Below are 27,217 nucleotides of genomic sequence, written 5' to 3'. Positions count from 1 at the left end.
CTCCATGGTTGGATGAATCCATGGATACAGACAGTTGACTATAAGTCATATGGAGATTTTCAACTGTGCAGAGGGTAGGCGCCTGTAACTCCCATGTTGTTCAAGGGTCAACTGTAATCTGTATACTTATGATTTGTGTCCTTTTTTATATATGTGTGTTAAATGTCAATAAAAAGGTTACTTTAAAAAAAGAAAGAAATGATGTCCAGATTACCATTATTACATCAAATGATCACAGAAAGATGTCCTATGACAGGAAGGATCAGCAGGAAATATACTTAAAGGACAACATCAGATCAAGGAAGGGTAAACTCCTGACAACTGTTATTAAAACCAATTTGCGTCCTGCTCTGGATATGTACCACCATTAGGAAACTACTGTATGGAGTTCTTCCTCAGGTTCACTGTGACCTTAAGAGTATTAAAGCACCATGGTGCATGTAGGTCAGAGCTTAAAGTTCACACTAACTGGATGTATCATTTTGATCAGAAGCTGTGACTATAATTCACCTACCTTTAGGTACTTTTAGATTAGACTTCTCACTGAGTCCTTGTTATTAGTCATAAAAATCATAAATATTGTATTATAAAATAGTCTAAAAGAAAGATGCATTTATACAGTATGTAAAATCATTTATGTTTTAAATACTAAGGGTTTTTAATGTATCTGAAATATTTTGAGATTTTTAAGAATAAAAGCTCACTAAGTTATGAGTAGTTGAATTTATTACATATTTGAACATGAACAAAAACACATGAAAAGATTCACCCTCAAATGTAAACATTCTATGTACATTGGACCCTAACAAAAAACTGGTTTTGTTAAAATCAGAGACTTAGGGTTTGGAAAAATACAGACATTTTAAAAATATTACATAGTACATACTTTTTTAGAATTTAGTAACTATCAGAATTTCCACCTGTTTTTCCATATCCACCCTTATCTCTGCCTGTATAACTACAGTCAAACTCTATCCCCACCCCACAGGCAGCAACTACAGCTCTAATCTGTGCTGAATTTAGTCATCCCCCTGGACTTTAATGTCTCCATCATTTGGTACGCCATCATCACTGCTTTTACCAAATAGCAAAAGCCTATCAGAGATGAATCTGGCTAACCTACTCCCATCTATTTTAAGTCACAGGATCCCAATAGGACAGAATACTTGCCCTCCTTTGGACCCCATCTCTAGTTGTCTATCACAACATTAATGCATTTATAACCTTTCTCTCAAGACTATTGCCCACAGCCTCTTACCATAGCTCACCTGATATGGTGTTCAGTCCTCTCTGACTCTAGATTCATATCGAGCAATTGCAAAACCAATGAGGCAGTGTCTCATTAACCTAGGATGTTAAGGTTTAAATTTCATGGACTATTTGATAATGTATCCAGATAGCAAAAAGGAAACACACTGTAACATTAATAGAACTAGCAATCATTGCTTCATAGGATCAAAGCTGCCCTCTGATTTGGAGGCTGAATGGAGCTTCAGTTTTATTTGATATTGAGCAACTCAGGAATACATACCTTTCTTTAAAGATGGTACCACAGAAATGTCTCTCCCAGTCTCCTAATTAATACTGTGTAAATGTGGTAAAATGCACATTTATCTCAATACCAACCTAATTTTTTTTTTCAACTGAGCATATCTTTGAGTTTAGGTCTGTTCTTGCCTTTGCAGAAACAGGAATCTTTTTTAGCCAAAGAGAGTATCAAGGAACTGGAAAAAAAACAACAGCAAAATGATTCATTTTCTATAGTCTTTAAGGAAAGAATTCTCCCCTGAGTTTACCTGTGAAAAGCCAATGAATTTCAACTGAATTAAGAGATGAGAATAGAATATAAGATAGTTCTTTTATAAACATAAGAGAGATTCCACTCCACTGTGTGTACACTTCCAGTGAAGTTTTATGCATTCCCTTCTAAATGCTAGCCCTAGGTAAACACAGAATCATAGGTGGACATAGGCCATGTTTAGCCACAGTTCATTAACAGAATAAAGCAGAAAATGGTTAGGTAATTTACAACATAAAGTGTACTGATGATAAAACTACAATAAAGTAACATTAGTGAGGTTTATACTTTTTTACCAGGAAGCTTAGTTGTAAACATTTGCATTAAACTACTGCCCTCTAAAATCTAACTAACCACACAAACAAAAATCATCTTTTGTGACGATAAAATCATGAAGAATTTGTACTCCATGGCTCCTTATCTTGGTGGTTTTCAGAGTAAGACATGACCTGTGTTAAGTAGCTTCACTGATTTCTCCATCTTGAATAACTGCCAGTTCTGGAACTTCATTCATCCTCAAAACCTCTGCATAAAGCAAATAATCATGTAGGCTTCTGGGAAGTGGCAACTGACAGATAAAACTGTTAGATCGTAGGTGCTCTGGTTTTAGACTGGACCGAATTTCCAAACGACAAAGGTGGGTCAGGGATGGAACAGAGGCTGGAGAAACAAACAAAAAAAGGAAGATAAAAATGTTTGAACCAGAAAGATATAACAGTACATTAAGGTAAATGCTCTTTTTTTCCCCACGTCTGCGTAGTAGAAGAGAAGTGATATGTTACTTAGACTTACTTTTGAAAAAAGATTACTTGGGCCAGGATGACCAAAATAAACTTTATTTATTTATTCTTTTTTACAGCCTTCACCGGGTTCTTCTTCCTCCGATTTCTGGCCACACATTCCAAAGTCAGTACCCAGGGCCATATAAAACTAAATGTTCAAATTCTAAATTTCTGCCAATACCAGTTCAGACTTAAGAAATGGGTGATCTAACTTTAGAAATGATAGAAGCACACAGTAGCAAACGTTACTTCCCTCTTACTCTCACTGCAAACAGTCTCCAGACCTACCACATTCAAGTGAATAAAAATGTAGCTTACATAAGTTTTGCTCTTTTTATCCATGATACAGAATGAAATTTTATAACTGACAGAAAGAGAAAAGGACCATCTATCAAGTGCCTACTATGCTGTATGCCGATACACATCCTCTTTTTATCTTCATTAACCCTGTGAGGTAGATATTATCATGCTCTCACAGAGATAAGAAAACAACAGAGGTTTAAAAAGAGGTTTAAGTAACTTTCCAAAGGTCATACATCTAGTACATGGTAGACCAGGATTCAAACTCAAGTGCATATGACCCCAAAATGTGCATGTGTACGTACACATGCTAAAACCACTGCTGCCAAAAGCTAATAACCAATTAAAGGATAACCCACATACACTTGATTAAGAATCGTAAGATACTGGTTTTGCTTTCCAAGACGAAAAGTGTTAACTAAAGAAGTTAATGTCCATGAAAACTAAGGGCACTAAAAACAGCTAGTGGTTTTATGTGAATCAAATCTAATGCCTTTTATTAGTCCAAGAAATCTTTTGTAAATCCCTGTGAAATGTACCAATGATTAACAGGCCAGGATCAGAGCAGCAGAGACAAGCACTATCAAGAGTCCAGCTGATATAAGACCAGCTGGTCTGACTCCAAGTCTAGGGTTCTTTAAACTGTAATAACCCACAGGGCCTGAGACATGCTAATTCTCTAACATCTTCAACATCTTCCAAACCACTGAAGTTAGTCCATCATCTTACATTTTAGTTTCAGCTTATTGGTTTAAGTTTAGTTTAGTTCATTCAGGGTTTGGGAAACTCCTCAATCCACAGTGTTTCAAAATGCCAAATAAGAAAAGCAACAGAGTTATCTGATTTTGTACATAAAACCTGAGTCGAAGAAGAGTATTTCCTTAAACCATGAGTCACACAGACTTCCCATTATAAACAATAAGACTACAGCATCTACAATATATAGCACATTTACTTTCATTGTTTCCATATTTATATATTGTTTAAATTTTAACCTTTTCTGTAAACTTAAAGGAAGAATCATCATTCTCCCTTCTAAGATGAGAAAACACAGATAAAGGGAGCACTAGAGAGATTAGCAGGAAACCACATGGAAAGCATGCTCAAACTGCAAACCTCCACAGTTTTCCAAAGGAGTAGTAAGCAGGTTCAATTTCAACAAGTAGGTTGCCCATGTTCAACTAGTACACATAAGGAAGCCCTCTCACCCACTGAGATCAGGAACAATAATTGGTCCTAATGTCACTGGGTATGCACAAATGTAATAGAAGTTTTGGAAATGAGCATAACTGATTCTTGGTAAGCACAAAACTCAGCTGGTAGGGACAAAAGTATGTTGGCATACTGGAGAGTGGCCTATCAGCTGCAAACCCTGAGCATGCCATAGGTATAGTCAAATGGGACTGACAGAGAAAATGACAAGACTAGATTGTGTGGATCACAGTGAGATTGGTTAAGAGAATTTTTACTCCTGTTCGGTTAGAGTTTAATATGCATCCTGTTAAATTGAAATCTCTTCATTCTGCACATTCTTGTTAATGTAGATACTCACCACACACCCAGAAGGAAGACAAAGGATGGCTGTGTAACCTGGAGGAGAGCTGCTCACTTGGAGCTAAGGAATCCTTAACACTTCTCCAGCTTCACCAACTTGACAGACTACACTGACTTACAACTCCTCAGGCTGACTGGGGAGTGTTCCTCTGGCTGTCCCACAGCCTCCTGCAGTGCAGACAGGCCTTTCCAAAAGGCCATCTGACTACATCACTGCAGCCCTATCTTTTACAGCTAAATAAACCATTTGTTTGTTTATGCTGACATGTGTGTGGAAGCTTAATCATCTGTGATCAAGCCAAACTGGACCAAAACACATTTGTTATGGACAGCTTAAGTGACTTGCCTGGGTTGACATCATACAGCAACAGAGCTGATACTAGATCCAAATGATCTGACCCCAAGTCTAGGGTTCTCTAAACTGTGATAAGCCCAAAATAATTCTCTAACAACTTCTAAACCACTGAAACTATCGTTAAGTTTTGGGAGATCTTTCCATTTAATAATAAAAAAGGAAAGGGTATAGCTACTTCAGTTACTGGTTCCAATTTCAATTGCACCATTTTGGTTTTCCTCCTGTGAGCAAAATAAATCGCTGGCCTGATGAACAATTAAGAGGTAAGAACTGTATTCATTTGAACTTGAGGGAGTCTTTCACCTATGGACTATTAACACAGACAATAATATACCCGTCAGTGCCATCTTAGTTTAATATGCCAGTGAATACTACGGGAACTGTATAATCATATATGCAATATTTCAAAGCACGCAAAATTCCTATGAAAGTTTTAGTGATGCATAGTATTTCCAGATGTGTTGCCACCAGGCTGAGAGAAGATCAAGTCATGCCTTGAATTTATAATATGGAAAAGTCCAGGGGACTTCCCTGGTGGTGCAGTGGTTAAGAATACGCCTGCCAATGCAGGGGACACAGGTTCGAGCCTAGTCCAGGAAGATCCCACATGTCGTGGAGCAACTAAGCCCATGTGCCACAACTCCTGAGCCTGAGCTCTAGAGCCCATGAGCCACAACTACTGAGCCCGCGTGCCACAACTACTGAAGCCCGTGCGCCTAGAGCCTGTGCTCTGCAACAAGAGAAGCCACCGCAATGAGAAGCTCACGCACTGCAAAAGAGTAGCCCCCACTAGCCACAGCTAGAGAAAGCCCGCACGTGGCAACGAAGAACCAATACAGCCAAAAATAAATAAATAAAATAAATTAAAAAAAATAGATTTAAAGAAGCATACACTTAATATATATATGTACAAAATATGGAATAGCCCAGAAGCTGTATGTAAAACATAACTTTCATGAAAACTTGTTAATATTAGATTTTAATTTCTTAAATAAATCTCTCTTTTCCTACATTATGGCACTGATCATAGTCTAGAAAATGATGTTTGAAACCATGCTATACTTTTAAGTCACTTTTCTGACCCAATTAGTTTCAAATTAGTAATGTTAAACCCAGTTATCTCTAGATCTGTTAGATAAGCAACTTTTAACTATTCATTTCTATATATATAAAGTCTTTAATTTTGTTAATTTTGTTGTACATACACAGAACAATCAAAATAGAAGCCCACATGTTCTATGGAATTGTACTAAAACCAAAACAATGATCAGACTAAACTCCACAATTCTTAATTCGTTATTCTTGTTAATGCCAAGTTTACTATAGCACAGAACTACATGTACATCATACACACCCATTATCTATATTTCCTACAACCATTCATCTCTAGCCTGCCCTCATGCCAATATTCAAATGATGTATCTGCCTAGACTTTATTTCTATGGTTCCTCTGCATGGTTTTCTACATCAAATGTATTTATCTGACTTTTGGGCCATCTACCACAATGTGTATTATCATCATTAATATAATGTCTTTATGGTTCCATCCTTTTGTTCCCAGTCCTTCTTAATTTACTTGTACAGTCTCTCTCTTTCCCACTGACTACAACTAAAAACTTGGACAAAATTAAAAAAGCAACAACCTGAGGACTCTGAAGAACAAATAAGAGACAGATTAGGGCAGGAAATCAAAACTTAAAGAATGACCAGTAGAACAGCAATGAATGGAATGAATGGAAAGAGCACCACCCAGTAATAAGCCTGGAGTTGGAGTTGATGAGCCATTATTAACTAGTTGTGTGACCCGCAGCAAGTCATTTAAATGCTCTGACTTTCAGTTCCTTTTCTACGAAATGGGAATAATACCTCATCTATAAAATGAACATAACTGACACCCCTCTGCATCAAAAGGTTGTGGATAAGGTTCAAGTTAGAACACACTTGCAAAAGCATTTTATAAACTGTAAAATACCATACAAATCCTAGGCACCATCTAATCTAGTGATCTCCAAATTTTTTTTGACTGCACGCCCAATTAGTGAAAAGTCTTGAGTACATAACCCCAATGTATGGATATTTACGTACATATAAATTATATATGTATACTATTAAATTAACATTATCTACACTAAGTACAAATAAAATACATAAAATTAAAAGAATAAGTTAAAATGAAATAAGGTACATATTTAAAATAATTTCATTTATCTATTAACGGTATAAAACCCTTTTTACTTTTGCTAAGTATGTTAACAATAATATTTTAACGAAAGCAAGGTGACTGACTAAGCTTCATTAATTTAATTTGTAGTGACATGGCAAGTCCAAGATTAGGTTCTAGGTCCAATCTACTCGTGTAGTTAAAAAAATATCTTACAAAAACCATGTAGATTCAGATGGGAGGAGTACATTGTGGCTTAGCTGAACTAATCAGGATACTAACTTATCCCATCTAGCAATTATGCAAAACTTTTATCAAAATTCAACTGGTAAATTTCTATTTTTCCTGGTATCCATCAGTTTACAAGCTAATTAGAAAGTTTCATTTTTTCACATTTTTATTAAATGCATTCAAAATCTATGGAAACTGTTTCCAAGTATTTTAAGTGTGTCAATACCAGAGTTTTTCTAGGTGATGCACATTGTTTTTGGCAAGAAAATCACTTAACAATAGAAATATTTCCCAGCATCTGTTTTCGAAATCATCTCCCCGTAGCAAAGTTTCCTTCAGAAAGTAGTTTGCTTTCTCACTCAGTTAAAATATCATTTTTACCTTAAATCAACAGAATTTTAGGAAATATGTACTAGGTTTCATACTATTCATAGCTATTTATTACCAAGAAAAAAAAAAGGTTAAGAAAATTGGAACAGTTTTATTTTTGCAAAAGAAAAGTACATAATTCATTGTTAAGTTCAAGGGTTCTTTTTTATATTGTCACAAGATAAAGAGCAAACATCTGGATGTATAAACAATAATCATGGTCACTCCCATCTCATCATAAAGTACTACAAAGACTATATATTTTAAAGGTCATGTTTTTATAAAATTATTCACAACAGTATTACTTCATGCAATTCTGGTTTCAACTCCTTTCCTGTATTAGCCTGACTATTAATGATGCAATAAACTCCTTTCATGTGTGATGTTATCTCCATTTCCTCACATTTACAGAAAAGTAAGCCACTCCATTAGCAGTCAGTCTTACATAGCTTTTCCAAAAAAACAGTTTTCTATTAAATAAGTCATTACTGTTGCAAATATATCCTTTCTGGTACATATTTCCTTTAGTGGCTCTCAGAAAAGTAACATTATTTATATTTTCTTACTGAAACAGAATCTTAAAAAAACCCTAAGCTGAGACATGTTATAAATATTATATATCTTCTTCCAACTTAGTATACCATATTTCCTACTTGCAAGGTTATATTTTTATTCTTTTAACTCTTTAGCAATGTTTTCTATGCTCCTTTCAACAATCTTTGCTAATAAGAAATGCATTTTACTTTGTCCCCATATTATTTCAGTCTGTTTTACTGTGGCAGCAGGAACATGCATTTCCCCAATGATATGTAACTTTTTGTCTTTTCACTATTGAATAAGCAAATTTAAAAGGAGCTCTAAGCATCTGTCATTATGTTTAGTATACTTTATAAAAATAATGGACTGAGCAACATATGACTTAAATATTGATGAAAAAATCAAAGGGTTTGTCTTTATGTTCTGGATGCTTAGAGTGTCTTGCTGATTATGATATTTTCATTACCTAATATCTCAGGGCACACTACATACTAACATCAAGGCTCACTGTTAACATTAGTAGAGGTGAACCATATTTTATTTTTTTAAGGTGAACCATATTTTAAATACTTTTCTTGATACTTTTGAACTTCTCGTCAGCTCAGATTGGGTGGTCAGCTTTTTTATCATATGACATGACTATCTGATAAGAATAGGAGTGTAGGGCTTCCCCGGTGGTGCAGTGGTTAAGAATCCGCCTGCCAATGCAGGGGACACGAGTTTGAGCCCTAGTCTGGGAAGATCCCACATGCCGTGGAGCAACTAAGCTCATGCGCCACAACTACTGAGCCTGCGCTCTAGAGCACATGAGACACAACTACTGAGCCCACGTGCCACAACTACTGAAGCCCGTGCACCCTACAGCCCATGCTCTGCAACAAGAGAAGCCACTGCAATGAGAAGCCAGCGCACTGCAACGAAGAGTAGCCCCCGCTCACCACAACTAGAGAAAGCCTGCACGCAGCAATGAAGACCCAACGCAGACAAAAATAAATAAATTAAATTTAAAAAAAAAAGAATAGGAGTGCAGCTCTATGATTATTTTGTTGGTTCACTTGTATTGGTACCTTTAGTATTATCCACATAACACGTTATTTTTGCAGGAATCTTTTTAAGCCGCTTGACCAGTTTTTGAGAATTGGTTAAGTTAAAACTAGATGATGTAATCACAGGTCCACTGAACAGTCAAACATGAACTACAATTCACTAAGGTACACCACAAGTATGGGTGCCAGGTCACCCACTTTGGGAAGTGCGAACCTAACCCATATAGATGTGTAGGTACAAGGCACTCGGCCATGTGTGCTAAGTGGAAAAAAAAAAAAGATGAAAGCTCAATTCGTACAACTACCTCACTATTAGAGAAAAGATAAAGTGAAAGGGAACAATCAATGATAAGCAATTTCATCTTCCTCTCTCCCACCTTTAGGATGCCTCTCTCTGGAGCCTGGAATACTCGAAAATTAAGTAAAATCATCTAGCCTAAGCATTTTCCTGTGGTAATCAAATAAAAGAACGAATCACGGTCTCAGGATCTCTCAGAAAATAAAAATCCATTCTTCATTTCCCTAACTTGTTTAGGGAATTATAACACAGCAGTCTGAGACAATAAGAAAAAATTAAGTTCAATATTATAAAGTAAATTTTAAGTCCCTCCAATACCTCTCCATAAAGTTCTCAGGAACCCCTATATTCTATCATAAACGAATCTGCCTTCATCTAGAACACTGTCCAGAACACTCTCTTCACTTCTTGTCCTCACAGAAGCCTGATCCTCCCCCCAAAATTACTTCCTTGACCAATTTCTAAGATATAATTTTCTCATTCTTCCACACCTTGTCACACTTATACCATGAAGTCTAAGTGGCAATTTCAGCATTCTCATAGTTCTTCTGCACCACCTTCAAACCCACGTTTTTCTGTCTTTAAATTCCAACATACACCACTTACTATCCTTCCAGAGTGTGCTCTCTCTTACTACCACTACGCCTGATCATTAATATCATTGAGACCTCGGGTCCCAACTCCTCCTGCCGTCTAGTTTATCAGGTCGCTTTCCTTTCTCATTTCTTATTTGCCGTTCATGGGCCCATCACTGATGCTATTTTATTTTATCATCCTCAATTCTTCTGTACCTGCTCTGACAACCCCCAGATCAATCTAACCATTTTCCTTCTTTCCAATACAGAGAAAGTAAAGCAATGCTAGGGAAAAAATTACCATATAACCATATGAATGAACTATACCACTTCCAACCTCCACTTAGGCCCTCAGTGTTGCTCAGCAAATCTCTTTCACCGGTTCCCAGTTTGCCACAACAAGCATTCTAAATCAAGTCTCTGCTACCAAACTCTCACTTCAGTTTCCTTTTTAGCAAGATTTTACCTCCTACTCCTAAGTAAAAATAGGAGATCTTCTAGGCTCTCTTTCTCTGAGTTTCTAATACTCAAACTATAAACTTATCTACATCCACCCCACCCTCATCTCTCTTATTCTCAAAGGAAGGGGCCTATTTGAGGCTAATCCTCCCTCTGGCTTATCTGAAACCTTATTATATAAACTATTGCTTTTATCTCCATATCTTTAATCTTTTCCTTAAACAAACTGAGACCCTTTAATCTATAAAACATGTTCAAGCCTCTCTCACCTTAAAAAGAAAAAGAAAATTCTGCCATGACCCTGCATCATTCCTTTTTAGCCACTGCACTAGAGAACTGTTTATTTTTCACTCACAGATTCTAAATCAGTATCTGATACATAGTTGACATGTAATTAAAGAACCCACTTACTAAGGAATTAATGAATATAAACAGCTAGATTTGTAAATGCCCACCTACAGAAATATTTACATGATAGATTCTCTTCACTAAAGACTTCTGCTTATGGTCCACATTTGGAACTAACTAAAATTACAGATGAGTGTTTAAAAGTTCTCAAATGAACAAGCTATCAAAAACTAAAGCTTCTGTCCTAACTGCCTTTCCACCCTAAAATAAATACTTGGGATATGGAAAATAATTTTCTTTTAATTAGGATATAGCTGTCCCAGGGGTCTGCCAGCACACATATCTAATGTACATATATGGGAAGAGTAAAATGGGCTTTCAAATAATATTGGTGACCCAATACCTAAGACACTTTAAAAAATTGTTTTAATTGCTCTAGAGCAATACTTTCTCCTCTCTTAGCTTACCAATAGATTGCTGACAAAATCAAAGCAGTTTTACCAGCAAAATGTCCCAGCAAATGTGGATACAACTCATTGGTACCTAGTTTAGTAAGGATTTCCCCACCACATACACACAGACACAAACAAAAAATAAAATCCACCACTTGGATTTATAACAGGCTGTGTGAAGCTAAAATTATAAAATTATAAATGGGCAGATGGAACCTTACTAAAATTTTAAGTTAACTATAAATTTCTCTTAAATCCAGTGTTAAGGGCAGCCTGCAGGACACTGTTAATCAAGGCATGATTCGCTTAAGCCATAACATGGCTAGTATCTGGGAGGTCAAAGTTTCCTCCTACTCTACAAATAGAAGGTCACATGCTCAATTTTTAAAGATGAAAGGTAATTACTAATGGGGTTCTTTTTTTTTTTTTTTTTTTTGGCTGCGTTGGGTCTTCGTTGCTGCACGCAGGCATTCTCTAGTTGTGGTGAGCGGGGGCTACTTTGTTGCGGTGCACAGGCTTCTCATTGCAGTGGCTTCTCTTGTTGCAGAGCACAGGACCTAGGCATGCGGGCTTCAGTAGTTGTGGCACACGGGCTCAGTAGTTGTGGCTCACGGGCTCTAGAGCGCCGTCTCAGTAGTTGTGGTGCACAGGCTTAGTTGCTCCGCGGCATGAGGGATCTTCCCGGACCAGGGATCGAACCCATGTGCCTGCATTGGCGGGCAGATTCTTAACCACTGTGCCACCAGGGAGCCCTTTACCTCTGCTTTTAAGATCAACTGTCTCTCTCTCTTCTTTTTTTTAATTAATTAATTAATTAATTAATTAATTAATTAAGGCTGTGTTGGGTCTTAGTTTCTGTGCGAGGGCTTTCTCTAGTTGCGGCAAGTGGGGGCCACTCTTCATCGCGGTGTGCGGGCCTCTCACTATTGCCGCCTCTCTTGTTGTGGAGCACAGGCTCCAGACGCACAGGATCAGCAATTGTGGCTCACGGGCCTAGTCGCTCCGCGGCATGCGGGATCTTCCCAGACCAGGGCTCGAACCTGTGTCCCCTGCATTGGCAGGCAGATTCTCAACCACTGCGCCACCAGGGAAGCCCCAGATCAACTGTCTCTTAAAAATATGTTCTCATCGCAATCTGCAACACAAAATAGCTACACTCTGATACTTCTTAGGTAGTCTAATTTTGAACTCACTGCTCACTACTACTTATTAAAAATTGAGTGGAGTGTTACAATATTTAGAGAGAACTGGTCAAAAGTGCACACAGGTCATCCATCCCTCCAGATATTATAAATCTAGCCCTGGTCAAGTCAGAGCAACAGAGACCTGAGAACCAGAGCCCACTTAAGAACTACTTTTATTGAATTATACCTTGGTATGACAGCAACAGTTCACATTGAAGATTGGTAACATAAAATTCCAAGAAGCCATGGCTACCAAGATGTTGCCTAGGAAACTGTCCATCACAACATTCAAGAATATCTGTACTTGTGAGCAATGAGTTTGTTTTATCTTACGAACTCTGTAACCTAGTGTCAAGAACTAGAGCGCTCAGTCAGAGCCAAGTTTACAGAGTATCCATTGACAAGTTTCAGATTACCATGATAAGCTTTCCCTGACTCCATATTTTTCTTTTGCTTCCACTTTTCAAAAAAAATGTTTATTTATTTTATTTATTTATTTTTTATTTTTGGCTGTGCCAGGTCTTCGTTGTGGCATGCAGGATCTTTTGTTGCAGCGCTCAGGCTCTTCATTGCAGCGTGTGGGCTTCTCTCTAGTTGTGGCATGCAGGTTTTTTTCTCTCTCTAGTTGTTGCACACAGGCTCCAGAGCACGTGGGCTCTGTAGTTTGTGACACGAGGGCTCTCTAGTTGAGGCGTATGGGCTCAGTAGTTGTGGCACGTGGGCTTAGTTGCCCTGTGACATGTGGGATCTTAGCTCCCCAACCAGGGATCGAACCCACGTCCCCTGCATTGGAAGGAGGATTCTTTACCACTGGACCACCAGGGAAGTCCCTGCTTTCACTTTTAACTTCTGTTTTACTGTTTTGTGATAATCTATATGTATAAACTGTTTTAAATCCTGTTTAGAACAAAGCAGAGGAACACTGAAATGAATAGATCAAGAGAGTTTCAAGGAGCCATTACAGGATCCTTTGTACAATCCAGATCCACATAATTCTCTGGATAGAATTGTTCATATTTGATCATTAAAGGTTCAGGATGTACTAAAGCCAAGTGCTTTTATCCATAAGAACATAATTAATTACCTATACTTGATCTTGGTCAGTTGGGCAGGGGCTGGCAAATTTTTTGATTAAGAAGTATATTGCTATGTGCGGTTAAACTGATGTTTCTAAGAAGTATATACAGGCACATGATCAAAAAATTGTTAACTGCAACCAGTCAGTCAATTTTACCTGGTATACATTTCCCTTCTAACGCAAAAGAACTTTTGAAGACAAATCTGACTTAATGATTAAAAGATAAGCAGCAAGACTGGTTGTCTTTTTTATTTATAAGCTACCAGGGCAAGTTGCTATTTCCTTAAGGAGGAAAAGGGAGAGGAAAGGAGAATTTTGAGCGAGTATAAGGCATCTCCAAGACTTGAAAAGGGCTTAGGAAAAGAATGGAGAAAATCTTTCCCTTGGGATAGATACTGGTATACCTAAAGGAGCTAGGGAGCTGAAATTACCTAGGGGCTTACAAATAGTGGCAGAGCCACAAGAAGCATCCTTTCCAAAAAATGTAAAGAAATATATTGACAAGGCAGTTTTTAATACCATGATAAGTTACTGGAGAAAGTGAGGTGAAAGCAAGACTGTCATACATGTAGAGAGGTAATCAAAGAATTGTTTTTCTGCACTCACTCCCATTGGTATTAAAACCCTGGCCATGCTTCTGCTTACTAGAAATCCTCAACTCAAAACACAAAAAAGGAGGGGAGAGTATAGATGACTAATACACGGAAATTGAATGTCCTGAAAATTGAAGAAAAAAGGGGAGCTGGGTACATCAAGACAGCCTTGAACTACAGAAAGGAAGAGAATCACAATCCCATTTGAAACTCAGGCAACTGAGTAGATGGGCATATCTTTTCTTTCCAGCCTTACTAAAATCTAGCATTGTAATGGCTCCCATTACCTGCAGAAGAGGAACCACTGAAGAATATTCTGAGAGACCAATATAACTAAGAGGAAGAACACAAGTGTTTCCTAAGTAGTTCGCAATAAGAACAGGGCTAAAAAGTCTTCCTGGTATAGGAATAAAAGCCTTTGTAACACTGGACAACGCAAGAGTCAAGGTGGATCAGGGTTTCTCAACCTGGGCACTAGTGACATTCGGGCCAGATAATTCTTTGCTGTGGGGGGCTGTCGTGTGCACTGTAGCATATTTAGCAGAACCTCCCTGGCCTCTATCCCCTAGATGGCAATAGCACCCTTACCAATTGTGACAACCAAAATATCCCCTGTGGGGGGCAAAATCACCCCTGTCGAAACCTCCGCTATGGATGAAACAAGTAACAAAGAGCTGCCAGGGATAACTCACTTTCTTGGTAAATAGCACTCCCAAACCACCTCACATTCTGAACCAGGAAACAGAAGGAACATCAGGATTTGTAGGAAAAATGATAAATTCAAATTCTGGATATGTCAGAATGTGGGACACCAAGTGGAGATGTCCAAAAGTCAGTTGGATACATGGGACTGGAACCAAGAAAAGAGGCCTTGGCAAGAGAAACAGACCAGAAAAGCATTAGCTACATTAATACCTTTGAAAAAGGCTTTTGTCAGCCAAAATAAAAGCCTCTTAAGAGATGATGATTATTACCCTACACAAGCTCTACCTAGTGCCTAATTAAACAAGAAGCCCTTGATGGATTTAGTCTACTGCAGGATAATGCACTCATGCACAGTTCTTACCTTCATCTGGACAAACTTGCCATATGTTAGAGTCTTCAAAGTAAACTCTCACATACCTTTACTAATTGATAGGTTGCAATAATCTTCCCATTTGGCATATGCGCCTTCTTTTTGACTTTTTGTTCACAAATCCATTGTCCCATATTCTATCAATTAAGAAATAGATACTTCCTCTCTGCCACTGCACATACATAATAAGCAAAAGCAGATGCAATTCTCACATGCATGTGAGTTTTCTAACATTATCATTAAAGAAATTCTGCTCTGGAAGGCTCAGCGACTCCAAACAGATTATACTTCTTCTTCAACAAGAAACCTCACTGACAGTTTGAATACACCTCAGTTCAAGAGCATATTTTCCTGAATGTCTTTTTTTGATTGAGAATATTTACTTAAATGTAATCTTCCAAGAAATTAGAAGACATTTCTACATATGTGTAAGTTCACTTGTTAAAAACCTATTCAACATGTTTTATGAAGAGTCACATCTCGTAAAAATAGCAGTGCAGAAATAATTTTCCTAACTTAAGACATAATCTGGTTAACAAAATAGATTAAAATAAATCTGAATAAGTAAATAGAAACAATGTGCATATATTAAGTTTAGTTTAATCTGGTTTCCTTGTGTAAAATCTTCTACTGTACCCTCTTTATTTATTTTTTTAACTAGCTTAAAAACTTTTTTTAAAGTGTGGGTAAGCTGATAATTTGTTTTAAAATAGTAATTTAAAGTATCAATCAATTCACAGAATTTCCACCCAGCTCACCTCCATAGTTATATTTTACCAACCCACTGGCATACATTCAGTAAGAAAAGGTAATGATAAAGAATAGTGATACTTCCTTTTAGAGATGATAAATACTATAGAGAACACAAATCAACACACACTCCAAAGAGGAAAATTCATTTAGCATTTTTCTAACCACAAATTAAATATTCACTAACAAGACTTTTAGGACTCAATTTTGTTTGCGTAACCCTTACTAAAAATAAAAGGATATCATTAAAATATCAGTAAACACCTGCTATTCTTTATATGCTCCTTAGGCTAAACTTATAAAACCAGATATGATTTTCGTTGAAGGAAATTACTATGACCTCCCTCACAGTCCCATCCTTTCCCCACATAAAGAAAATGCAGGGGACTTCCCTGGTGGCGCAGTGGTTAAGAATCCGCCTGCCAATGCAGGGGACACGGGTTCGAGCCCTGGTCTGGGAAGGTCCCACATGCTGCAGAGCAACTAAGCCCGTGTGCCACAACTATTGAGCCTGTGTGCCACAACTACTGAAGCCCGAGTGCCTAGAGCCCATGCTCTGCAACAAGAGAAGCCACCACGATGAGAAGCCCACACACTACAGTGAAGAGTAGCCCCTGCTCACCGCAACTAGAGAAAGCCCGTGCGTAGCAAAGAAGACCCAACGCAGCCAAAAATAAATAAATAAATTTTTAAAGAAAGAAAATGCAAATGATGCCCAATTTAATATAAGTTCTCCAATGACTCTTATCACTTAAAATTACAACATAGCTAAGGAAGGAAGAAAAGAAAAGGTAGTGAAGTGTATTTGAAAATTGTGCTTTCTTACCAATATGTTGCTGTAGAGCCCAAGAGGAGTTTGAGGCACGAGCAGAGAGCATCTTTTCAACAGCTGGAGGAAGCCTCCTCCAATTAGTAAACTCCAAAGTGAAGATAAGGATGTCATCGCTGATTGAGTCAATCCTATATTGGCAAGATATTAACACAAAATTAGACACAAAATACACCAAGGTTCACCCTGAAAACAAACACCACATACCTATTCTTACAACATCTTGATGTGGAAGGCAGACAGAGAACTGCAGCATAGAAAATATTCATGAAACTAGAGGCAAGTTCAGTGGATATGAAAGATCAGCTATAGTTGCCACAGGAAACTCAAGTGACTGTGCATGTTGTTGTCCAATGGATGACAAAAGGAGTTTCTACTCTTACAGAGGGTAGGAATTTTCCTTCCCATTCCCCAGCAGCAGTGGTAAGAAAAGACAGATTCAGTGTCACTGTCATTAGTGGATTTGCCATCATTTCCTCCCAAATGGACCATCTTGCCAAATCTAGATTGGTCATCCTTACAGACACATAATTTAACAGTCCTGAAAGGATGAAGCCCAAACACCCAAAGCTGTCCCTAAACTGAGTGTATAAGAGAAATGGCTTGTTTCTGACCAGCTCTCTGAGATGTACTACAACTGTTGTCCTATAAGAACCTTTCCCATTCTATTGTAGATACGGCTCTAAAGGACATACCAGAATAAGTTCTGTCTTTAAGAACTGAAAGAAGTTGTTGAAGGCAAGCAGTTCTCCTTCTGTTTTTTTAAAATAATGTCATATTTCCTACCAACCCACCCAAAAGAGACTTCCCAAATTTTATAAGCACTTGAATCCTAATAGAAAGAGCACTGACCCAAGAAAAGCTCTGATTTCTAACATCGCCTCTACTACTTACAAACATGTTGCCTAAATTCTTTAAGCCCTAGATCCTGGTCTCTAAAATGAGAATTAACACTTAACCTACCTATTTTAGGGGACTACTCATGAAGATAATGGAGACAATATAGTAAACAGACTATTAAAACTATAAAATGTTATATAAATATTTGATATTACTAGAACTGGTTTGAAATTTTCAGTATTACATTTTCAGTGGGCCTTATAACACTGTACACATGAAATTTAGTCAAAGCTTAAAGAGAACTCTAAATTCTAACAAGATACTTATTTTGTACTCAACTAGATACTCCCCTACCATCACATTGTTTGAATAAAAATAAAATCATTAGGGTCTCTGGTGACTACTTCAAAAACAGAAATTCTTTTCAAGGTCGGTTTTTTGGAGACATTACTGAGCAAGGACAAAAGAAGGGAAAAATAGAAGTAAAGAAACTGAATAATACTCTAAACCTGTCATCTCAAAGACAACTTATTTCTCGTAATTCAGGGTCAAAGTATCCTTGAAATGACTGATTAGAGAGTATGAAAATTATTTCCTAAAATCTTAATTCTCTAATATGCAAACTTATATAAGGAAGAACTTAAACTGTAGCACAAATGCTTTGGGAAACATTTTACTTCTCAAGAAGCTCTCAGTGAAGTCACGATTTATCAGAAAATACTGAGAATAAATGAAATGATAAAATATATTCAAATGCAAACAACCTCCTTCACTTTCTAGGAACCCCACACCAAAGGTTACTTGGTTCTGGTTGCTAGTTTCTTTTTTAATGGTTTCATTTTTCTACCTTAATGTGCTGTCTCACTGTGACCAAACACAAAGTCATTTTTGTGCAGTTATCTAAACACACACACAAGAAATAAATCTGTTTACACAGTTTTAGTTAATATAATGTTGAGTTTATTTTACCAATGCTGATAATGGCACTGAAAATGTATTGTTACTGTACTACATTGACCGTTACATTGTACAAAGCAGTTGTACAATCATAAACCAGTGACAGTTAATCAACTAAATGCACAGATGACATTTACTTTCTATTATTCGTCTATTGCATTGGGGGTGTGAGGGAAACCTAGTCTTGCATTTAAAGCTGAAAAAATATTTCAGCTCTGCACATTATATTGTGACAGGCAATTATTCAGCCAGATACATCTTTAAAGACTGTTTAAGACAACCAATACCTAGGAAAGACGTTTATAATTTACATGACAAAGATTAAGCAAGAGACTTACATGTGATATAAATAAGATACAAGCAAAATCCACTTTAACAACATATTGACATTTTTATGGGATAATTTTTTTATAACAGCTCTTTGAATGTAAATTTGAACAAAGAAAGCAAAACATTCATCACCTTCAGCGTAAACACTTGCTTTATTCATTCAATAAAAGATCAGTAAGCAAAAATTTGACCATGTTAAGCATTTTTATTGCTAAAGTGAAATTTTCCATCGTATTTTTTCTAATGAATATAAAGTGACTGAAGTTACTCCTTCAGAGTAAAATGTATGCAATTGGCGTTCTCAATTCAAATAGCTGAAGTTTTATAATTTACTACAAAATAATTTGTAGTTTACTGTTTATTAACTCTTTTCTATCGTAATACATCCAATAAATATAACACAAACCCAGTGGCTTATTACCACAAAAATTCTCAAATGGGCGAGTCACATGGGGGGAAGGGAACCCTGTATCAGAACTAGGGATGGGAGAGTATATTTTACAAAGCCTTTTGGGAGGATAAAGCAAATTCCCTTTCCTTCCAGCAGCCTATGTAGTTTGTCTGAGGAGGAAAGGAAAAGAAGATACATTTAATTTTTTCCCTGAATAGGTTCTTCCTAATTTAGGAGTAGGAAAGAGCAAAAAAAGTTGGCCCAGATCCCCCTAGGTTAGGCAATGGATTAAGTACCTAAAATTAAGTGATAAAAACTACCATATCCCTGGGGATACACAGGGCTAAGGCAGCATAGCACAGGGGTTACAAAGACAGACATGAGCCACACTACTGGACAGCCTGAGTCCAAACCTAAGCTCTCGCACTAACTAGCTGTGTGAGCTTGAGCAAGTATGTTAAATACTTTGTGCCTCAATTCCCTCCTCTATAAAATATGGATAATGGTATCTACTATGTTTTATATTAAATGAGTTAATAGTAAAGAACTTAAAATAGTACCTACTGTGTATCAGGCAATATTTTAAGTGTTGGTTAAAGAAATAAATAAACTAGAAACCAGAATGGAGCATGAAGGCTGAAAGTAATGGGCAAGTAATATGGAGTCGAGTTAGTATCTTCAGTAGAAAAACACAAGAAGCATGGCTGAGAAGAAAGTGGGTGCCTTGGGAATAAGCACTAAGTGAAGTGACAGAGGAAAGGGAACACACTGTCAGAACTGCCCACAGCTATCTCACATGTTGGTTGGATTTACAGTAGCATTTTGGGGAGTGAATCCTGGAACGGTGAGGGGTAACTGCTGTTAGCTGTCAGGAGCCCAGACACAACAATAAAATTCACTAAGTAAAAAGTTAAGGGTACTTAAATAGCTTTGTTAATAGCTAGATATAGTATTCATTAGTGAGCGTTTCTATCTCAGTACTGAGTGTGTGTATGTGTGTGTGTGCACATGTAAAAGGGGATTTGTTAGGACAAGTAAACATACACAAATAACTTTTTTAAAAATTAGATTTCTCAATGAATTATCAATAATTTTTATATCTCATTCAGTTATCTAAAAAATACAATGGATTTTTGTAAAAATTTATTGAAATGGTATAGAGGGAATTGCAACAGTGAGTGATTTGACAGATAACTATGTATTAATCAGCTGCTGGAGACAAAAGTAAATACAATCGGGTACTCAAACCACTGTAAACTATAAACAGAAAGTAAAGTGGAGATCAGAACATGTATCTAAACTTTGCTTTACTTATATATTCCTCAAACCACCTACCAGAAAGCAGTTTTTCCTCACAAGCCACATATCTGAAACATTCAGTATCAGAAAGGGATGATAGTCCTAAGCATAAAACCTCTGCTTAGTGAAAATTCTTGAATTCTATATTATGGCAGACATAATAAAAAGGTGAGATACTGGGATCCTGCCAAACAAAGATATGTTCTTCACTTACAGATGGAGAAGCCACCAGGCAGAAGATGGAGTCCCAGAAATGCAAACAAAATTTACAAGTAGGAACCACTAGTGCTGCCTGCATGAATACCAAAGAGGACCTCTTTTGAAAAGCAAAATTTAAATAACAAAGTATCAGAGCACTTTTCTGCTGAAATCCAAAATCTCAGTATTTGTCTAAACATAATTTTGGTAAATGGTAATTTTTGAAGCACAAAAATGAAATCTTCTAGACGTTTCATTGAAATTTTATAAAATACATTTAATTTTTATGTTCTTTACATTCCTAGAGACTTTTATTCTATTTCCTCATTTGACTCGAATTATCAGGTCAAAAGAGTTCTCTCACCACTACAATTACCTTCTCGGTCCATCTAGACACATAACTCTTGAAAAGGTTGGTAAAACAGTTTTTATCCTTTTGCCCTAGAAAAATTCTGACTCAACTTTCATATAATCACTCATAGGGGTTGCCCTTCTGAGAAACCACTTGAGGTAAAGAGTTATTTCCTCAGCTACTCCAGAAATCAGTATTTATTGAGGGAGACTAAGTTCAAGTAGACAAGTTGCTATAGGATAGGAGTATTCAATCTAGTTGACTAAGGGATGCTAGAAATCTCCAAAGCAGCTACAACCATTCTGTCACAGACATTTTAAGAGCAGCATGAGGGATGGCCTAAGTAGAAGAAATAACTCTCTCAGGAGGGTTCACTGGCACCCATTCCTTTCTATTCCCTTCCAGCCACCTCTGACCTTTTCCCAGGACTCTATCCTTACACTCAATCTCACTATTAGCAGCACCCCCAATTCCTTCTCCCCAACCCAGCCATCACAGTCAAAACACACACAATAACAACCTCCTCCCAACACAGGGATCTCAAGAAATTGGGGGAAATGAAAGGTAGTACACTCACTCAAAAAGAGTAAAGTCCACATGGTAGGATTTCTTACCAAGAACTGCAGAGGAGATTCAGTGGGTCAAATCCAGCAAGCAAGAGAGATGGCAACCATTCTTTATATTTTGTCTGTGCTTTAACTGCGTGATTTATAAATTCAGATATGTGGCTCCATGATGTCGATGGGCAACATTTCTTCAAAAAGTAGCGAAATACTGAAAACCTCTCATACTTCAGGCAGTATGCCAAATGAAGTTCATTTAGCTGGGCTCCATATTTCAAAAGAATATTCACAATTCCAAAGAAGTCACAGCTCCACCACAAAAAATAAAAAAAGGAAGGAAGGAAGGGAGGGAGGGAGGGAGGGAGGGAGGGAGGGAGGAAGGAAAAAGAAGGGAAGGGAAGAGAAGAGAAGTTAGATTTTCACATTAAAAAAAATAATTCTTACAAAGTTAATAGTAGTTACAACTGGAAAATAAGAATAGCAAATGGGATAGTGGATGATTTTTACATGTCTAGTGGATTGAGACTAGGGGACCAGAGGAAAGGGAGGGTTTTACTTTTTAATTTACACCATTCTGCATGGTTTTTAATTTTCAACTAGGAACAAGTTGTGTCCTTAGAATTTAAAACATTTATCTTAAATAAGTAAGTTTTAAAATTATCATTGACAAGTAGAAAACTCTTTTCAAATTGTGATTTTTTTGCACAACTAAGTATCCATAATACAAAACACTTGCTAAACAAAGTTAATAAAACAATGTGACGGGTCCCTAAAGACAGATGATTCAGTCTAGGAATCTCCAAGATACCACTTCCTTCAACAATAGCATTAGTCAATTTCCCTCTTACTTTTAAATTTCTAATGGTAAAAAGCAATCATACAGAAGAGCTTTTTTTAATGAAAAAAATTTAACTTACAGCTTTAGATTTTTTAATTAGTCTTCTTTATCAAGTGTTTTACAGAATAAATTGTTATCATTTTACACCTATTGAATTGGTTACTTTAAAAAAGAAAAAATTATCATCTAATACTGCTAAGTTGTGGTTAAAATGATTGAAAATAAGTGTAACCCTTTTATGAGAGAGCTAATTGGCAAAATGCATCAAAAGAGGTTTCATAGCAAAGTTATAAGAGCACAGACTGGAGCCAGAGTACTCAGCCACTTACTAGCTGTGTGACTCTGAGCAAGTTACTTAAACTTTCCGGCACACAGAACTAGCATTATGTAAGTATTTGTAAAATAAAATGATATGTAAAGTAAAATACCACACAAATTAAAATATAATGAACATAAATCCTGGGAATTTACACAAGAGACAAAATAAACAAGAAATTATATCCTATTTGCACAAATATATTGACCATAGTATTGTCTATAATTTTTAAAAAACATAAATTACCTAAATGTTTAACAGAGGAGCAGTAAGTGCAAAATATGACACAGTCATCAAAAACTACAATTCTGATGGTTGTGTGACCACATTTTAAAAACTGTTTATGATATAATTTTAACTGTAACAAAGCTCAATAAACATGTATGTTCATTACATAGACAACTGTGAAAGAAAATACGCAAGAATAAAATTAGTTTCCCTCTGAAACTGGAAATAATGCTATTTTAAATAACTAGAAATAAAAAAGAAATATTTTATTAATCATAGTATTATAGAATCTAAATAATGAAGTCATAAAAATAAAAGAGAAAACAAACATAAAACATTTAAACCATTGTCATGTGAGACCTCCTACTTCTGAGGACTTATGTATAGAACTTGAAATCAAGGTTTTAAAGCAGTTAAAACACTATATACATAAGTAAAATGTCACCTACCCCATGTAAATTTTTGTAAATCTATTTCATTTGTTCTCCAATTTGTGCTCTTTTCTTCAGTTAAAAGATTAAACGGTAATTCTCTTTATTATTAATAATATGCATAGCAATTAGAAAAGAAAAATCTATAATTCTAAAATTTCTTTATAAAAATTAATAACTTCGTTGTCTGTCTACCATATATTGCTATTTGTTCCAGGAAACTCCCATCATTCATATCAGTGTTCTTGAAAAGAGCCCTGTATGCATGTATTTTTTCTTCTGGCTGCTTTCAGATACAGGAAAGCTGAAAGAATTTGTTGCCAACAGTCCTGCACTACAGGAAATGCTAAAGGATATATTGATACTTCTGACCGATGGTTCTAAACAGTTATAACCAATTTATTTCAACTACTTCGACCTCATTTAACTAGCTTCTCGTTATTACTACAGTTATTACTTGCTGATTCCACTACAGAACAATCAACACATGACATGGACTGTTGAACACATTCCAGTAAACATGTAGGTAAACAGTGGGAAAAGCTCAAGACATTGCCTCATTACAAATGTGATATATAATTCTCAAGAAGACTGTTAATTTTCAAGGCATGTGTGTTTACATGTACAATTCAGGGACTGGCTGAACTCTTCCCTCAAGCAATTTGAAACCATCAATGGCCTAACCATAGATACTTTAGGTCTTAAAGAGGACGTTTTTCTGCTATAGAATACAAAGGTAAACGGGAGCCCTAAATGCACGCTGTTAGATTAAGTGCTACAGATAGCTAGAGAACCTATTTTCTGTTCAGAATAGAACTACAAAACCAAGAGGCTTTCTTATTCAAGTTTCGAATATAGCACCGAGACATGTGACTCATGCTAAGAAAATTTTAAGGACAAGGCCACAGATAAACCAACCATCCATCTCTAAACGTGAGAGGAACATGTGCACATAATTCCCTATAATAACAAACTTTACTGAGTATTTATTCTGTACCAGAATAAATGGTATGCTAAATGTGTTACACGGAAGATTTGCCTTAATCTTCACAATCACCCTAAAAAGTAAGTTTTATTATCGTCTCCACTCTAGATGCAAAAACTGAAGCTTAGTCAAGCTAGTAATTGGTAGAATTGGGATAATAATATCAAACCAAAATCTAACAGTGAATATGATACAGCAAATATGTGAAATATCTCTCCTACATTATAAAAACCAAACACTTCATGAAACAAATTGATAATTATTTTAAGGCCAGACCTATGTTTCCCAAAGTATGTTCCATGGAACACTAGTCCCTGAAAAATGATCTATGTGAAAAAGGCTCCATAATGAAAATATTTGAGAAACACTTTATAATATACACTAGTCCATAAAAGGACAAATACAGGATGAACTTAAATTTTCAACTTATATGGTCAAGTGTTTTTCTTCAACCTCCAGATACCTTTCAGAAGTACCCTTAGAATTAAAGCAATGGATCCAATAGTTAATCTGAAAACAGCCTAATAAAGAGAGTATAAAATGCCCCAAAAGTCTGTAAACACAGGAACAATAGTGTATTTATTGTAAAGTTCATCTTATGTTCCCAAATTTTCCATTCCCCCTTAGGAATTCATAAAACACAACACCATAAGAAAAATTCTTAGAAGCCCTCCAGGAAAGAAATCTAATTATCATTGCTTAACCCTGTGTTTCCCAAACTAAATTAACTAAGGAACCCTTTTAATCCTGTGTATTATCTATTAACAATGTATAGAATGATTATTCTACAAAACACACTTTGGAAAACCCCACTCTAAATTTCTTCCAATTATCACATTGCCTTGTGTTAGAAAGGACAAGAGCATACTCCTAAAAGGCTTATGAAACTGCCTACTGCTACACTATAAACCCTTTTCCAACAAAACTACCATTTATATGGTGAATAATAAACACAAAATAAACTGGAGGATCATAAAAATTTCTCAGCATGCCCTGAGCTTCTGCAAAGGATATTAAGAAGGTCTCAGATACATGTACAAGCTCCAGAAACTCAAGCAACTTCAGTGCTCTATGATGAGCTTGATTATTATATGTCATTGAGCAAGAAGAGAAGACCCTAAGGCTTAGATAAATCTTTGGTTAAAATGTAAACTACATGGACATATGCATGTGTTTCTCTTAACACTTAATACAAATTCTCTTTCAAGCCCTGATGGAGAATCGGAAAAACTCATCAAGTCCTAGAGTAGTCCCTCCTATTTAACATAAATATCAAGAACAAATTGCGACACATTAAGAGATTCCACATTATATAACAGTGAAAATCATAAGACACAGAGAAAGAGGAGAAGTTTAAAAACTAAAAATGCGATGTCTAGACCTTATCTGGAGGCATGTACACTTTCCATCATACTGCTCTTTGAAGTTCAAAAATGTGCACAGAAACAGGCCCAGATAAAAAAGAAGCACGGTAAAAGGAAATTCAACATGTTAACAAGGTTTCCTTTAAACAAATAGAAATGGGCAAATATCTTGAGAATTTTAGTTTCAATTACCCAACAAAATATCCAACCAACTTATTAGCTGAATCATCAAAAGGCCATATAGTGGGGGCTTCCTTGGTGGCACAGTGGTTGAGAATCTGCCTGCTAATGCAGGGGACACGGGTTCGAGCCCTGGTCTGGGAAGATCCCACATGCCGCGGAGCAACTGGGCCCGTGAGCCACAACTACTAAGCCTGCGCGTCTGGAGCATGTGTTCCACAACAAGAGAGGCCGCAACAGTGAGAGGCCCGCGCACCGCGATGAAGATTGGCCTCCACTCGCCGCAACTAGAGAAAGCCCTCGCACAGAAACAAAGACCCAGCACAGCCAAACATAAATAAACTAATTAATTAATTAATTAAAAAAAAAAAAAAAGGACTTCTGGTGTTTGGTCCACTGTTTAAAAAAAAAAAAAAAAAAAAAGGCCATATAGTAAGTTTTAGTGAATGGCTTTCAGCCGTCAGCTGAAAATAAAATAAAAACATTAGGTTGTATCAGATGTATCCATGTGTGATATGATGACAAGAATGGACACAATTATTTTTACAAAACTAATGGGATAACAATCATTAGTATCAATTAGAAAGACACAAAATCAGGTCAGTTAAGCCAGGATCGCTTTCTACATTCATATAGAAAAGGCATTAATATTTGTTCAAATTGTCCTGAAATTTCTCAACTTCCCTCCTCTTCCACCCATTCCAGTTAAAGGAGTCTTTTTCTTCTATTTTCTCATTTGAGTTGAATTACTCAGCTATGCCCTTGAAAGACTGGCTTCATGTCACTAAAGCTGTTAACTTGTTAGCCCCAAAGGACAAAGAATGCTTTTGTACGATGGTGGAGGAGACAAGACACCTTTCTATCATGCTTTGGAGTGTGAGAAGAGCTAAGGGCCACTGCTTCAAATGGAAGCTTATCCTCTCCAAGGGATACCCAGTAAAAATGTTTCAGAATGCTAATCCTGAGCTAAAAAGTTAAATCAGCTGAATAAAATAATAAAGAAGGGAAAACTTAAAACCCAGAGCCATTATTTATATTTATTATTTTCATCACCTTTTGATATTAATTATACTATTTGTAAAAGTAGATATGTTTACTAGAACATAACAGGCCAACAGTGCAAGGAGGGTCACAAATATTAAAATTCTAGATCTCTGAGAAATACCAGAAA

General features: G+C 36.5%; 1 protein-coding gene across 4 annotated transcripts in view; it reads right to left on the bottom strand.

The window, feature by feature from the left end:
- Window positions 1–708: 708 nt before the first annotated feature.
- ASB3 (ankyrin repeat and SOCS box containing 3) overlaps window positions 709–27,217 on the bottom strand; it is a 91,983-nt gene continuing 65,474 nt past the window's right edge. For all 4 annotated transcript variants that reach the window (XM_082426280.1, XM_082426282.1, XM_082426283.1 and 1 more), the window contains exons 8-10: window positions 21,756–22,013; window positions 16,772–16,905; window positions 709–2,458 (exon numbers count right to left, since the gene is read on the bottom strand). In XM_082426280.1, coding sequence (XP_082282406.1) covers window positions 2,253–2,458; window positions 16,772–16,905; window positions 21,756–22,013 — 598 coding nt within the window. In that variant the 3' untranslated portion in view covers window positions 709–2,252. The remainder of the gene's footprint in view (window positions 2,459–16,771; window positions 16,906–21,755; window positions 22,014–27,217) is intronic.

Source organism: Balaenoptera physalus (assembly GCF_965194825.1).
Source record: "Balaenoptera physalus genome assembly, chromosome: 15".
NCBI lineage: Eukaryota > Metazoa > Chordata > Mammalia > Artiodactyla > Balaenopteridae > Balaenoptera > Balaenoptera physalus.
This window is presented reverse-complemented; position numbering and strand designations above follow the sequence as displayed.